The sequence below is a fragment of the Salvelinus namaycush genome, chromosome 30 (genome assembly GCF_016432855.1).
Source record: "Salvelinus namaycush isolate Seneca chromosome 30, SaNama_1.0, whole genome shotgun sequence".
Classification (NCBI taxonomy): Eukaryota; Metazoa; Chordata; class Actinopteri; order Salmoniformes; family Salmonidae; genus Salvelinus; species Salvelinus namaycush.
In genome coordinates, this window is record NC_052336.1 from 8,408,390 (window position 1) to 8,424,798 (window position 16,409).

At 42.3% G+C, this 16,409-nt stretch overlaps 1 protein-coding gene across 1 annotated transcript in view; it reads right to left on the reverse strand.

Annotated features, from left to right (window-relative positions):
• LOC120024722 (ras-related protein R-Ras2) overlaps positions 1–13,968 on the reverse strand; it is a 39,118-nt gene extending 25,150 nt beyond the window's left edge. Inside the window, exon 1 of the mRNA XM_038968988.1 lies at positions 13,634–13,968. Within this exon, the coding sequence (XP_038824916.1) occupies positions 13,634–13,735 (102 nt within the window). The 5' untranslated portion in view covers positions 13,736–13,968. The remainder of the gene's footprint in view (positions 1–13,633) is intronic.
• Between the last annotated feature and the right edge of the window lie 2,441 nt (positions 13,969–16,409).

Below are 16,409 nucleotides of genomic sequence, written 5' to 3' on the forward strand. Positions count from 1 at the left end.
TTTAACAAAGTTAACCATTTTCACTGTAGTGTCCAAAACGTCTTTCAAGCTGTCAGGTATCCCCTTGGCAGCAAGAGCCTCTCGGTGGATGCTGCAGTGTACCCAAGTGGCGTCGGGGGCAACTGCGTGCACGCACGCGCTTTTTCCCCACTAAAGGGCTTTATTACTGACAGAAATACTCCTCAGTTTCATCCAATGTCCGGGTGGCTGGTCTCAGATGATCCAGCAGGTGAAGAAGCCGGATGTGGAGGTCCTGGGCTGTAGTTGTTACACGTGGTCTGTAGTAATGAGGCCAGTTGGACGTACTGACAAATTCTCTAAAACGATGTTGGAGGCAGCTTATGGTAGAGAAATTAACATTGAATTCTCTGGCAACAGCTTTGGTGGACATTCCTGCAGTCAGCATGCCAATTGCACACGCCCTCAAAACTTGAGACATCTGTGGCATTGTGTTGTGTGACAAAACTGCACATTGTATAGTGAACTTTTATTGTCCCCAGCACAAGGTGCACCTGTGTAATGATCATGCTGCTTAATCAGCTACTTTATTTACCACACTTGTCAGGTGGATGGATTAACTTGGCAAAGGAGAAATTATCTCTAACAGGGATGTAAACAAATTTGTGCACCAAATTTGAGAGAAATAAGCTTTTTGTGTGTATGGAACATTTCTGGGAACTTTTATTTCAGCTCATGAAACATGGGACCAACAATCTACATGCTGCGTTGATATTTGTGTTCAGTATAGATCAGGGGTAGACAACCCTGGTCCTGGAGGACCACAGGAACTTCATGTGTTTGATTTAATTGACCTGGAAAACATGGTGTGTTGAATTTAGGCACTGAACTGTTTAATTAGCTCAGTTGGTCAGGTATGGTGCCTAGTTGGAACAAAATCCTGCCGTACCTGCGGGACTACAGGAACAGGGCTGTCTAACCCCGGTCATAGATGATAGAGGTCTGAGAGGAACCCATGCCTCCATATCTTATGTGAACAGTCAACCAAGTCGAAGCTCAATAAGTGAGAAAGTTACAGTTACAGAGCTCTCACAGCACCAGAGTTCACACAAAGCAGATTGTGTTAAAGATGATGTGACACACGTTACTTTTCCTCTTGTCACACTTTGATAGTCCCTGTTTCAATGTGACTCTATGGATCGGGCCAAATGAGGGGAGGCTGGTAAGCATAAGCGACAGATCCTCCAGCAGATGTCATTTGTGTGAGCTTGGAGATGGGAGGCATATGTTCCCTGTGTCCGTGCAGACCATGAACATTTACACAGCCCCAGGCCAGGCAGCCGTATTCTAATCTGTTCCTGTTCATGGTGGGAAGTGATTATCTGAACAGAAACACATGCACTCTCGGGATCCTCTCCCCTGCTGTCCCTGAGAACATAGAGAATCACAGTCACTGTATGCTAAACCCACAGATGAACTGGAAATAGTTTTTTACTGTGACTGCATGAAAAAGGGGATAGAAATAGAAACGGAATTCTACCCGAAGAAATTCAGTGGCTTAGTGGAAACAACAACTCTTATCCTCTGCAAGGTGAGAGGTAGAATCCATTGTTGTGTTTTTTTTTTTACTAACTGTCAGCCCAGTCTCATTTTCTTGTGTGTGTGTGTATGTGTGTATGTGTGTGTGTGTGTGTGTGTGTGTGTGTGTGTGTGTGTGTGTGTGTGTGTGTGTGTGTGTGTGTGTGTGTGTGTGTGTGTGTGTGTGTGTGTGTCAGCTCATGCCCTGCCAGACATGGTTTCTACAAGCAGTTGATTCAGGTAAACAGGATACCTAAAGTAGAGGCAGGGCCTTTGAAAAGCCACAAGAGTCAATACTTGCCCTGATGTGAGACCAACGGGGGGAGAGAGAGAGAGAGAGAGGAGGCCCTGTGGTGAATCGAGGGGGGAGGGGTAAACACATACCCACTGCTTTTCTCTAACCATCACTTGTTTCCCTCAACACCTGTCTATCATCTCCTCTCCTCTATGAATAGCCATGACCATGTTAGAGCAACAACAAAAACCCTTTGCTGTGGCACTCAAGTATAGTGAAACTCAACAGGGAGGAACATTCCACCTGACCATACATTATCAACATTAATATCCATCAAATAAACAGGAATAACACAGTAGTAAGCGCTCTGATTGGTGGTAGCACGTCTACATGGGGGGGGGGGGGGCAATCAGTATCACCGACTCCCCCCGTCTCTAGTCTCTGTCTGTCTAAGACTCAGGGTCAATTAGACACTGATAATAGTCGTGATGAGAAGACTTGCCTTCAGTGGAAGCCTTCTGTAATGCAGTTTATTCACTAGGAGCCATTGGAAAAGCCTGCCCTCAGTGAACGTGGACCACACCACCCACTAGAGGTCTTCACGGGTCACTAGAGGTCTTCACGGGTCACTAGAGGTCTTCACGGGTCACGGGTCCATCCCAACCTGAATACCGAGACCCCAACCCGAATACCCGAGACCCGAACCAGGTCCAAAGTTGTAACTTTTCCCTCGGGTCGGGTCCTATTTGATTGTCAGTGGGTCTCAGGTCTATGTTACTACAGCTAATAGACCAGAGTGGACCAGACCACGGCTTTGCATAGGCTATAGCATATTTATTTTACGCTAATAAGGTGAATTTATTTACTTATAGAAGGCCTAGCCAACATGTAAAGATGTATTTGTTAACCAGAAGAGAAATTTGGCAATATTTTGTATTTTTTTATTTCACCTTTATTTAACCAGGTAGGCCAGTTGAGAACAAGTTCTCATTTACAACTGTGACCAGGCAGTTTTTGTCACTCGTTCCAATCGGGTCTGGTCTAGACCCGGACCTGTTAGGGAACGAGTTGGGTCTAGGTCTGGTTGTCGTCAGGTCCATTCGGGTTTGGGTATGATTGTCCTCGGTTCTGTTCTGGTCCGGTCCCAACTTTTTGGACCCGAGAAGATCTCCTCAACCCATTGCATGTAGATGGGCGGGTGCGTCCTGTCCATTCAAATCCCAGACCCATTATTATTTTGATGTATCTTTACATTCTTGTCATTTAGCAGACTTACAGACTTAAAATGAATGCATTCATCTTAACCCTAAAATCACCAACAGGGGTCAAAAATGTAATCTCTTCTGTATACTAGTTGTGCGTGGCTAAGATGAAAATGTGGACTCAATAGTACAATTTGTGATAAAAGCACCAATTTTGGTACAGGTGTAGGTGTATGTACCCTGAAAAGATATACAGTGCATTTGGAAAGTATTCAGACCCACATTTTGTTACGCTACAGCCTTATTCTAAATTGGATAAAATATTTGTTTATTCTCATCAATCTACACACAATGCCCCATAATGACAAAGCAATAACAGTTTATTTTAGATTTTTGCAAATGTATTAAAAAAAATACTGAAATATCACATTTACATAAGTATTCAGACCCTTTACTCAGTACTTTGTTGAAGCACCTTTGGCAGCAATTACAGCCGAGTCTTGTTGGGTGTGACTCTACAAGCTTGGCACACCTGTATTTGGGGAGTTTCTCCCATTCTTCTCTGCAGATCCTCTCAAGCTCTGTCAGGTTGGATGGGGAGCGTCGCTGCACAGCTATTTTCAGGTATTTACAGAGATGTTCAATCGGGATCAAGTCCGGGCTCTGGCTGGGTCAATCAAGGACATTCAGAGACTTGTCTCGAAGCCACTCCTGCGTTGTCTTGGCTGTGTGCTTAGGGTCGTTGTACTGTTGGAAGGTGAACATTTGCCGCAGTCTGAGGTCCTGAGCGCTCTGGAGCAGGTTTTCATCAAGGATCTCTCTGTACTTTGTTCCTTTCATCTTTCCTTCAATCCTGTCTAGTCTCCCAGTCCCTGCTGCTGAAAAACATCCCCCAAATGATGCTGGCATCACCATGCTTCACCGTAGAGATGGTGCCAGGTTTCCTCCAGACGTGATGCTTGTTATTCAGGCCAAAGAGTTCAATATTGGTTTTATCAGACCAGAGAAACTTGTTTCTCATGTTCTGAGAGTATTTTAGGTGTCTTTTGGCAAACTCCAAGCGGGCTGTCATGTGCCTTTTACTGAGGAGTGGCTTCCGTCTTGCCACTACCATAAAGGCCTGCTTGGTGGAGTGCTGCAGAGATGGTTGTCCTTCTGGAAGGTTCTCCCATTTCCACAGAGGAACTCTGGAGCTCTGTCAGAGTGACCATCGGGTTCATGGTCACCTCCCTTACCAAGGCCTTTCTCCCCGATTGCTCAGTTTGGCCGGGCGTCCAGCTCTAGAAGAATCTTGGTGGTTCCAAACTTCTTCCATTTAAGAATGATGGAGGCCACTGTGTTCTTCAATGCTGCAGAAATGTTTTGGTGCCTTGCTCCAGATCTGTGCCTTGACACAATTTTGTCTAGGAGCTCTACAAACAGTTCCTTCGTCCTCATGGCTTGGTTTTTGCTCTGACATGCACTGTCAACTGTGGGACCTTATATAGACAGGTGTGTGCCTTTCCAAATCATGTGCAATCAATTGAATTTACCACAGGTGGACTCCAATGAAGTTGTAGAAACATCTCAAGGATGCTCAATGGAAACAGAATGCACCGGAGTTCAATTTCGAGTCTCATAGCAAAGGGTCTGAATACTTATGTAAATAAGGTATTTCTAAAAAAACAGTTTTGGCTTTGTCATTATGGGGTATTGTGTGTAGATTGATGTGGGAAAAAAATAATTTTATCAATTTTAGAATAAGGCTGTATCAAAATGTGGAAAAAAGTCAAGGGGTCTGAATACTTTCCCAAATGCACTGTAGATATGAGGCCACCCCAGATGTGGTCCCTGTGGGGTGTGGCAGCCAGTAAAACTAATAAATAGCTAGCGACTGGAAAGAGCTGCAACAAACACTCAAACTGGACAGTTTTATCTCAATCTCTTCATTCAAAGACTCAATCATGGACACTCTTACTGACAGTTCTGGCTGCTTTGTGTGATGTATTGTTGTCTCTACCTTCTTGCCCTTTGTGCTGTTGTCTGTGCCCAACAATGTTTGTACCCTGTTTTGTGCTGCTTCCATGTTGTGCTGCTACCATGTTGTGTTGCTAACACGCTGTGTTGTCATGTGTTGCTGCCATGCTATGCTGTCGTCTTAGGTCTCTCTTTATGTAGTGTTGTCTCCCTTATCTTGATGTGTGTTTTGTCCTATATTTTTATTTCATTTATTAGCATTTTTAATCCCAGCCCCCATCCCCGCAGGAGGCCTTTTGCCTTTTGGTAAGCCGTCATTGTAAATAAGAATTTGTTCTTAACTGACTTGCCTAGTTAAATAAATGTTAAATAAAAAAATGTAATAAAAAATGCTCAATCGCCAATTTCTCAGCCTCTGTGTCACGATCGTCATGGGAAGAAGTGGACCAAAGCGCAGCGTGGTACATGTTCATTCTATTTATTTATTAACTGAACACCGACAACAACAAAACAAAATACGAACGTGCCGTTCTGCAGGGCAAAATAACAACCAGTGCAAAATTAAGAACCCACAAATGAAAGAGGGAAAAAGGACTGCCTAAGTTTGATTCCCAATCAGAGACAACGATAGACAGCTGCCTCTGATTGGGAACCACACTCGGCCAAAAACAAAGAAATAGAAAACATAGAAATAAAGAAACTAGAATGCCCACCCTAGTCACACCCTGGCCTAACCAAAATAGAGAATAAAAACCTCTCTATGGCCAGGGCGTGACACTCTGAGTATCACAGAAACACAACACTGTGAATGAATCATTTGACTAGAAATGTGTGAAATTGTAAAAATATATGCTTATTTTGTGGAATTTAAACCATTTACTTGTGTTAGAAAAGGTTAATACATTAAGAAGTGTTACTGTTTGACAGAAAGTGTCATTTTGCCATAATTTCCAACTGTGTAAAAAATTACCCCTTTTGGTGCTTTTAGGGGTCGAAATACATTCTTTTGGTGCTTTAAGGGTGAGCTAGACGAGACAACCACATATCACAGTCATCGCAAGTACATTTTCCCTCAATAAAGTAGTTATCAGCAAAGTCTGTGCTAGTCGACACCCCTGCTCAGGGAACAAGGATTGTTGTTGGTCTGACCCATGGCACTATGCCAGGTTCTGGTCTGTTACCCAGGCAACAAGGAAGTGGTCCTCCATAAACTTTTTAAAAGAGCAGTCAGAGTTGATCTCCTGCCTTATTCTTTACCACAGGGACCACGAACAGTGAGTTTATCATTGATCTGATCTTATTGAAATGTACTATGTTATGATCAGCACTACTATGTAACCATGTTCTGCCTATTTAGGTACAAATGCTAGATGTTTGGACAGAAAACAAAGATAGTAGAGAAACCTGACTCCACCCAGTCTAATGATACATCAATAATAAACCTGATCTTTGCTCAGAATAACATCACATCAGTCTCTTGGTACACAGACACCAACTGCAAGAGCTGCTGAATGGGTTTTATTGTGATTAGATCCCCATAGGGTTTTTATTCAGACTCAATCTAATATCAAGTTACAGATTGGTATTACATCATTCCTTATCCTTTAGGGCAGGGTTCCCAAATAGGCAGACCGCGGGCCAAATTCAGACGATTTTATTTGGCCCCCTAAGTTCTGAACAAAGAATCAATACATTACTGTAAAATCACCAGGATTTAAAATGATTTATAATGATGGTCCGGCCCCCCAAACCTCCACTCAAGAAAAAAATAGGCCCACGGCTGAATCTAATTGGGAACCCCTGCTTTAGGGTAAGAGACCATCACAGACTTGTCATTGAAAACCAAAATAATTTCAACATTATCTCTTAACCCTTGAGTCTAAGCCTTTAAGAACTAAACATGATTACAATGTTGCGCAAACATTGTGCTGCATCATGCACTCAAAACTATCATACAAATACATTCATAGGAATGTGTATGGTCATTATAACATGTTCATCAAATTATAACATTTAGGTTAGAGGGAAATGTATGAATTTTCTCTCCCTCTGACAACACCCATATGGAATTGGAAAAATGACTTCTACAGGACTTTTTTGGTCTGTAAGCAGGAGAGTTGTTGTTTTAGTGGCTCAGAATGAAGTGCTGTGAAAACTACTTCCCTGCTATGAGCTCAGAGAGCGGTTCACTTCACAGGAACACACACTCAACGAGCCAGCTCTGTGAGAAATCAACAGGTGACCCTCCTGAAGAACAAAACCAACAATGTTCCCTCATCACCCACCTTGGCAGCACTACCAAACACACACACACACACACACACACACACACACACACACACACACACACACACACACACACACACACACACACACACACACACACACACACACACACACACACACACACACACACACACACACACACACACACACACCTAAATGTGTGGGGTTACCAACACCCTCAAAGAAAATGAAAAACCAGCTCAAACCAAATTAGATCAGTGGTATATGGTATCACCAAGCTAGATAGAATGCTACAACACTGCTTATGTCCAAAAATAGGTTTAAAGTGTGCTGGTCCTGGTCAGTTTCCACACCGCCTGGTATTCAGCCACCTTGTCCTGGGTGTGTGGGAATGCACACCCCCATCACCACTGCTGCAAACACTTTACTTAGCCCGCTGCGTCTATTTCAGAGAAATGTGCATGAAACAATCCCCAAACCCCATCACTCACTCACTCACACACACAACCACACACACACACACACACACTCACACACACGCACACCTTGCCTGCAAATGCCCAGGAAAGAACGCCCACAGGCTTAATCTGTATTTATTCAATTAGAACCTAGAGCAGCAGCATTTCTCCTAAATGACCTCATCTCAGTAATCAAAACCATGCTCAGAATGAGACAGAGAGAGGGGGTAAAGAGAGCAAGAGAGAGGAGAGAGAGGGGGTAGAGAGAGCGAGAGAGAGGAGAGAGAGAGAGAGAAAGGAGATGGAGGGGGTAGAGAGAGGAGAGAGAGGGGGTAGAGAGAGGAGGTAGAGAGAACGAGAGAGGAGGTAGAGAGAGCGAGAGAGGGGGTAGAGAGAGCGAGAGAGAGGAGAGAGAGGGGGTAGAGAGAGGAGAGAGAGAGGAGGTAGAGAGAGCGAGAGAGGGGGTAGAGAGAGCGAGAGAGAGGAGAGAGAGGGGGTAGAGAGAGCGAGAGAAAGAAAAAGAAAGAGAGCACTTAAGTACTCACTGTTTAGGTGTCTTTAACCTCTGATCATACTGGTCTGTATCTAATCCTTCATGACTCTATCAGGCTGGATAGTGTGCTCTCCCACTGAATCACACAGCAGGGAGACAACTCCAGCAGAAATGAAAGAGTCAGTGATAAGGACTAATATTAGCAGCTGTGTGTTCATGCAACACCATGCTTTACTACTCTGTCATCCAGTCTGGCGAGAAGATAGCATTTCACTCCCACAGGTGCCATGGTTGCTAATGATAACTTCCACAAAGGAACCATAGCAGAAATGTTGTTCATACCATCGGCCAAGCAAATGAGTGACATTAGATATGGGATCAAATGGCTTGAACCCCACCACCCCACATTGAGTCATGTTTTCCATCTGTTGAATAACACTCTGTGTCCCATTTTTTTTTTAGATGACTCAATGTTATGTCACCTCTCTGCCATTCTACTCACTGGCTTGACTGTGTCTTTACTTCAACCACTCCCAGTGGTGACTACCTGCCTGCCCTGTCACTCTGTTATTGTAAGGGGTGACATCATCCTCCCTGCACTGTAAAAGGACCCTCACTTCAGCCATTGTGTGACTAGTCTAGTATACACTACAACGGTTTCAGGAGCTAGGTTTCCATCCAATTGGCGACAGATTTTCATGAGAATATTCTAAAATACGCATAAAGAAAATACGCACATTTTCCCACCAGTGGTGTGTTTCCACCAAATTGACTTGTTTCAGATAAAAATCAGTGCATGTTTCAGATAAAAATTGTTTCAGATAAAAATCTGAACTTGATTTATTTTTTTATTTCACCTTTATTTAACCAGGTAGGCTAGTTGAGAACAAGTTCTCATTTGCAACTGCGACCTGGCCAAGATAAAGCATAGCAATTCGACACATACAACAACACAGAGTTACACATGGAATAAACAAAACATACAGTCAATAATACAGTAGAAAAATAAGTCTATATACAATGTGAGCAAATGAGGTGAGATAAGGGAGGTAAAGGCAAAAAAAAGGCCATGGTGGCGAGGTAAATACAATATAGCAAGTAAAACACTGGAATGGTAGATTTGCAGTGGAAGAATGTGCAAAGTAGAAATATGAATAATGCGGTGCAAAGGAGCAAAATAAATAAATAAATAAATACATTCGGGGAAGAGGTAGTTGTTTGGGCTAAATTATAGATGGGCTATGTACAGGTGCAGTAATCTGTGAGCTGCTCTGACAGACAGCTGGTGCTTAAAGCTAGTGAGGGAGATAAGTGTTTCCAGCTTCAGAGATTTTTGCAGTTTGTTCCAGTCATTGGCAGCAGAGTACTGGAAGGAAAGACGACCAAAGAAGGAATTGGCTTTGATGGAAACTTCAATGTTTCCATCACATTTTCAACTCGACCGACAGTTTTGTCACAAAAAACTCTTGTGTTAAATACAAAAATGTGTCTACTCTGGTCTTGGCCCGTGCACTCTATCCAACAGCTCACAGATACAGTGTGGGTAGACTGTGCGGGTAAGCTAGTCTATATGATGAAATTATTATGGATAAGAGCGGGAATGTTTGTATTTGTCAAAAGGCAGTCAAGGATCGATCATCATGTCACCAGAATAAAACCCTCGATATTTATTAGAAAGGAGCATCAAGATCATTGTACACTTTCACCACCCTGTGAAATTCATAACTTATTTAATCTGTAGCCTAATAAACTGTCTATTTGAGCATAAAGGCGTTTTCACCACCATTTCTCACATTATTCATTTTGCCGACACAAAAAGATCCCACCATGTCGAACGAACAAATGATCTGTGGACATTTATAAAATTGTACTTAACTTCCTGTTTCCATAACAGCTGTCAAGATTTTTATAAGGTATGACTTTACTCGCATAAAAACTGTGGACGGAAACGTGGTTACTGAGCCAAGAATTTTTTATATCTCTGTAATGCCTTTACCTTAAATATGGCGTCAGGTTTCTTTCACCACTAAATCTCATCTGATTCCATCAAGTGCACACTACCACACACAATCACTACCACACACAATCACTACCACACACAATCACTACCACACACAATCACTACCACACACAATCACTACCACACACAATCACTACCACACACAATCACTACCACACACAATGCGGCTCATGTTTTCTTTTACAAATCTAGGAGGTCCATAGAAAATGAACAGGAGTGGAGGGACTTCCTTTTCCAAAGGTGCTGATTCCGGCTGTTCCATGATCATTAACCCAACATGACTCAGACAACACTCCGTCCCCCACCCCAACCGACCCTCCACCCCTCCACAGATCTGGATGGGAAAGTCTGGACTCAACAGCCAGCTGTGAGTCTTTCCCCCTGGCAGCCGGCTTCTAGAAAACTCTAATAGGATGTAGGCGCTTTCCATGATGTCAACATTCTACACATGACCAAATTCCTTGTTTTTCTGTACATCCACAGACATATACAAAATAAATACGCAAAGGAATGCAGTCAACACACCAACTACAATTTTGACTAGATCTTGTCTACAAGGTGAATAGCAAAGTGACAGCCAAATGGTTGTCATAAAACACTGTAATGGTGCTCAGCCAAGTATAGAACTTCCTTTGCCTTTTTAGGGGCTATGAATCACCCAGTAACAGATGAATGATATTGGTTACTAAGCTCAAGCACTTGTTTGGCCAGCTGCAATGGTGCACAAATAAAACAGAAGAAACCTAAATGCTGCAGGGCCAGGCAGTGTGTCACTGAGTACCCACACACACTGCCCAGGATATTAACCTGCTGTAACATTCTGCTAAAGTATGTGTGTTCTCCCACAGCACTGTCTGAAAGACCCCTGGCCCTCTCTCTCTCAGCTCGGGGCTCTGGCTGGGCCATGGGTGAGTGACATCCCATCCCACCCTCCAAGTTCTGTGGTTTAGATCTTGGATCAGATTGCTTGGGCTGGGTGAGGATCCTGAGCCTATGACCAGGGATCATCAACTAAATTCAGACGTGGGACGATTTTTTCTTGAGCGGATGGTCAGGGGGCCGGAGCATTGTTACAAACAATTTGCAGAATGCAAATTGACCGCAAGAAGCCAAACAGATATAATATTTACCAAAAACATAATCATTTCAAGCCTTGCTTACATTTGTAAACAATCACACATCTCTCTATTATGTGTGAGAATACTTTGGAAAATATTTCCAAAATTAAAATCACTTGGAGCTGAATTCCTGGTGTTTGTACAGTCTTTTATGTCCAACAAGCGGGCCACCAGTTGGGGAACCCTGCTATAGACTATGCATGCAGAGCATATAGGCCGTTAATACTGCACTCATTTCTCACAGATTTAACATACTGTATATATTGGGAATTCCTTTGCATTTTGGATGTCAAGGGACAAATAAGAGGTTGATGCTCATCTAAAATATATCGTTGCACATTATTATGTTATACCGCTATTCACAATGAACACAGTTGTGGTATGGTTATTATAAAGAGGAATAAAGAGTGTTGATCAAGACTGGATTGGACACATTCTGAAATGCTAAGTGCATACAAACAAAGAGTCTTATTTCCCAAATGAATGTTCTTTAGTGAGTGCGGACTGACCTGCAAATTTCAACTAAAGGCTCCAAAGGCATCGTTGCCATGACAAAGCAATCATCCAGAAAATATCTGTGAACTGCTGATCGCTGAGCTGCTTACAGTCTTCTCCTACCTACCCTATATTCTATTCATCTTGTTAACAAACAACAATCTTGTTGCTTAAACAAAATGTAATAATCAGTCTATTATTATCTTGGTGTTACTGTCCTATCAGTATTATTAGTTTCATATCACATGGTAATTAATCACATTACTGTCTCATTACACTGTAATAAGGCACTTGTACTGCGGTTTACTGTTCCCTATCCCTACTGGAACAAGTCAACAGTGCATGTTTTCTTGTTTGTACCAAAACTCAAGTATTTGCTAAAAATACTAAAGGACTTTGAAGTGTTTATACAATACTTAGACTACTGTTCCATTCCAAAGAAGAATAGGGTCAGAATGGCTGAACCCGTGGTACAATAATCTGATTTGACCAATATCCATGGTATACATTTAATGAGCTTTCTGAAACCTTATTAGACCTTCAGATCACAACAAAAGCCTCAAGCAGCACGTGCTGCTGACTGCCCCACTATTGTCTCAGTCACTTTAGACATGCAGCTGCCCGCCTCCAGTCTAGTCTCCTGGAATTAGGACCTGGCATTATAGACTCCTGAAGACACAAAGAGGATTCCAAAGCTTGTCCACTCACTCTCAGTTACACTTTCATGAGCAGCTTCACCAAGAAACTAACTGTGAATATAAAGGTTTTGATAGTGAAAAGGGAAAGACAAAGAGTTAAAAGTGTGGGTACCTATGGACAACAAACTGTGTGTTGGAATGCCATTGACAAGACTATAAAGGACAACTGTGGCTGGGCAAAAGCTGCTTGGGCCACTGGCTTGAACAACAACTGTCTTTAACAGCAGCTGTCATTGCTCTGCAACTGTTTGAGCAACACAAGGGATTGATCAAGATTCACACATGATATCAATGTTAGAGAAAGGCTTACATGTAGGGATATTCTCTGTAATAAATATGCTTACAGTTATGGATGTGTAGGAATTTCTTTATATCATAGGCTGATTCACCTAGATTGTTGGGATCTAAATGAAGGTTAGTTAGTCTGTTGGCTAAACCGTTATTAGGCTATTCAATGGGCATATTCATTGTCTGATAATGAACATGGTCTACATGAATAAAAATGGTAGACAAGAGATTTGTCAATACTGCACCTAACGGGTATGATGGAAAATATGTTCAATGTGCCTGTTCAATGTGAGTTTACATAGGAATTTGTTTCAGATTTATGCTTTCAAGTACAGCAGGCCCAGAAGTTCTGAACTACGTGTTATAGTGTAGCCGACAATTATAGACTGATGTATCGCCGCACCGGGCAGGACGATCCACCCAAATATAGCTACAAAACAAGAGATATGTTGACAACTCAACTTTGAAAATAAGTATTTTTAAATTGCGGCTGTACAGGTAGCCGAATGTTGTAATACTTAGATTATACAGTCTTACATCAGAGTTCAGCATAAATCACAATTGTGAGACTATTTCTTCACTATTTATTCCACAATTACTTTCAATAGCCGAGCGAGATTACGTTGCCAATTGACCTGTTATTCATTATATTGAAAAATAGGCTCAAAATACACATTTTATCTAAACACAATTTCAAGTTTTTTCCCAGAATATGTTCTGTGCTAAACAGGCCTCGGCGAATATATCCCACTATTGCGAGAAGAAAATGAACTAAACCCTATCATACGCTTGTGGGGTCCCCATTCGCAACAGCTCAGCCAGCCTCCCTCCAGATTCCCAAACATTCCGTACAAAGTGGCTGGAGAAACGGCCGACTATTTACTAACCTGGATAAATTGTATAGTTAGGGCTGACTTCCCGACACCACCACCTCCAACCACAACCAGTCGATACTTCTCCTGCACCGAGCCGTCCTTCCACCCTGCCATCGAGGACACACTTCTGCACTCGCCGCTGTCTGAACACCAGTAGTGAGGAGACACCCACTTTTCAGTGAAAGGCCTTCAGTTGAAAAATGGAACGAAGGAAAATCGCGAGCCTAAATAGACTGAAATGATAACTGCGTCTACAATCCGTTCCAGACTAGAGGAATTAACAGTGCTGCTCACTGAGATACGGCCGACCGAGTCCATACGCCCTCAACAGTGTTGCTTACCACTGCGTTTTTAAGATGTGAAACAGAAAGGAGTAATCAGTTAGTCCAATACAAATGTCCGTCGCTAGGGGCACTTTACTTCTCATGAGTAGCATCGACTAAAGGGACATTTAAATATTACCATTGTAGAATACTCGTTTTATGATCTATGTTCCTTTCATGTAGGGCTTACCATTGTTTTCTTTAAGTGCCGTGCCAATAAGAACATTTATAAGCATTCATTTTGGCCTTGCACAGACTATCCTCAGTAGGCTACAATGAGGTCATGCAGTATTAATGTCCGTGTTAATGTAATTAACAGTATCCACCATCCAGCCCACACATGGATGGATGGTGATTGTAATAGATTTCATACTTTCAGCTATCATTAATCTCTGATGGTCTGGATGATCAATAAACCTATCTTCCAAGTAGCACATCATTGTTAGTGGGAAAGACGAGTTTAGTCTGGCCTGGAGGGATTGCTTTTGGCTAATTTCTATGTATTACCTTAAAAAATGGGAATATATGCTGCTGTTTGACACTGTCTGTTTTCACAACTGTGGAGCGCTGTCCTCACAGACACCTTTGGCCAATATCAAGACCCCCAGAGTGAGAGCTTTCACACAAAGGCACTTTGTCCACATATTTATATGTTCTTAATTCCATTTAATTATTTAGATTTGTGTGTATTGGGTATATGTTGTGAAATTGTTCGATATTACTTGTTAGATATTGCTGCACTGTCAGAACTAGAAGCACAAGCATTTCGCTACACCCGCAATAACATCTGCTAAACACGTGTATGTGACCAATAAAATGTGATTTGATTTGATTTAAAGTATGTGTGTGTGTGCGTGTGCGTGCGTGCGTGTGTGTGTGTTTGTCAGAGCCGTCAGGGCTGACTGAGTTCTGCTATTCTGTAGCAATGGCATGCATGCGTGACCACAGTGATCTTGGTGACGCACACAAGTGGGTCTATATCTGAGCTTCTGGAAGGACCTAAATGTTATATAGCCCCCAGACAGCGCATAGCAATACTTTATGCAATACTAGTGCATATGTTAATATATGTAAACAAAAATATAAACGCAACAAGATGTTGGTCCCATGTTTCATGAGCTAAAATAAAATATCCCAGAAATTGTTCACATACACAAAAAGCTTATTTCTCTCAAATGCTGTGCACAAATGTGTTTACATCCCTGTCAGTGAGCATTTTATCCTTTGTCAAAATAATCCATCCAGGTGTGGCATATCAAGAAGCTGATTAAACAGCATGATCATTACACAGGTGCACCTTGTCCTGGGGAGAACAAAAAGGCCACTTTAAAATGGGCAGTTTTGTCACACAACACAATGCCACAGATGTCTCAAGTTTTGAGGGAGTGTGCGATTTCCATGCCGACTACAGGAATGGTCCACCTGAGCTGTTGGCAGAAAATTGTATGTTTATTTCTCTACCATAAGCCACCCCCAATGTTGTTTTAGAGAATTGTAGAGACCACGTGTAACGACGCCAGCCCAGGACCTACGCATCTGGCTTCTTCACCTGCGGGATCGTCAGAGGAGGGGGATGCTGAAGAGTATTTCTGTCTGTAATAATTTTGATTGGCTGGGCCTGGCTCCCAAGTGGCTGGGCTTATGCCCCACCCCAGGCCCACCAATTGCTGCGCCCCTGCCCAGTCATGTGAAGTCCATAGATTAGGGCATAATGAATTGATTTCAACTGACTGATTTCCTTCTATGAACAGTAACTCAGTAAAATCTCTGAGCAGTACATAATATGATTTTCCTTCATTTTCCCTCTGTCTCCTCCCTGGAGGGCTATTCAGCAAGATGTTATATTTTAGACTCCTGAATGATCAAATTCCAATTGACTCCCACTCTGCAACGTAGTGCCAGAGGCATTTGAGGAATTTAAATTAACTGCTGAAATCACAGTCCACACAGCCTGTGGGGTAGGAGAGGAACAACAGGGGCGGTGCACGAGTCCCTCCACTCCTCAGGAAATATGGCTTGTTAAGTATGTTTCAGTAGGTCACTTAATGGCTCTGTACCTATGTTATATTTACAGCTCTGAAATCCTTATGTCGACAAAGTTAAAACAGCTAGGCTAAAGGGGAATGCTGGGTTGAAAAAGGAGAGATATTTGTAATGGAAGAAATCTTGTTGATTTACTGCATTTTTGGGTCTCTTCTTTCCAGTCAGTCATTGTGATACCACACAACAGGAAGTTTAAGAAAAATATGTGAATCACTGAAAATGTGAGTCACTGAATATTCATAATTTCTATTCTGTGTAGTTTTATGTCTTCAGATTTTAGAGTGAGATGAGGACTTGAGAGGAAAAGGACCTAATGATTCATCATGGGTTTTGTTTGTTAGTCTGAACTCTTCACTACTGGCCTAAAATCGTGTTTTTCAAACTCTTTTCTTACAATCAATCATAAGTTCACAGTAATGTTG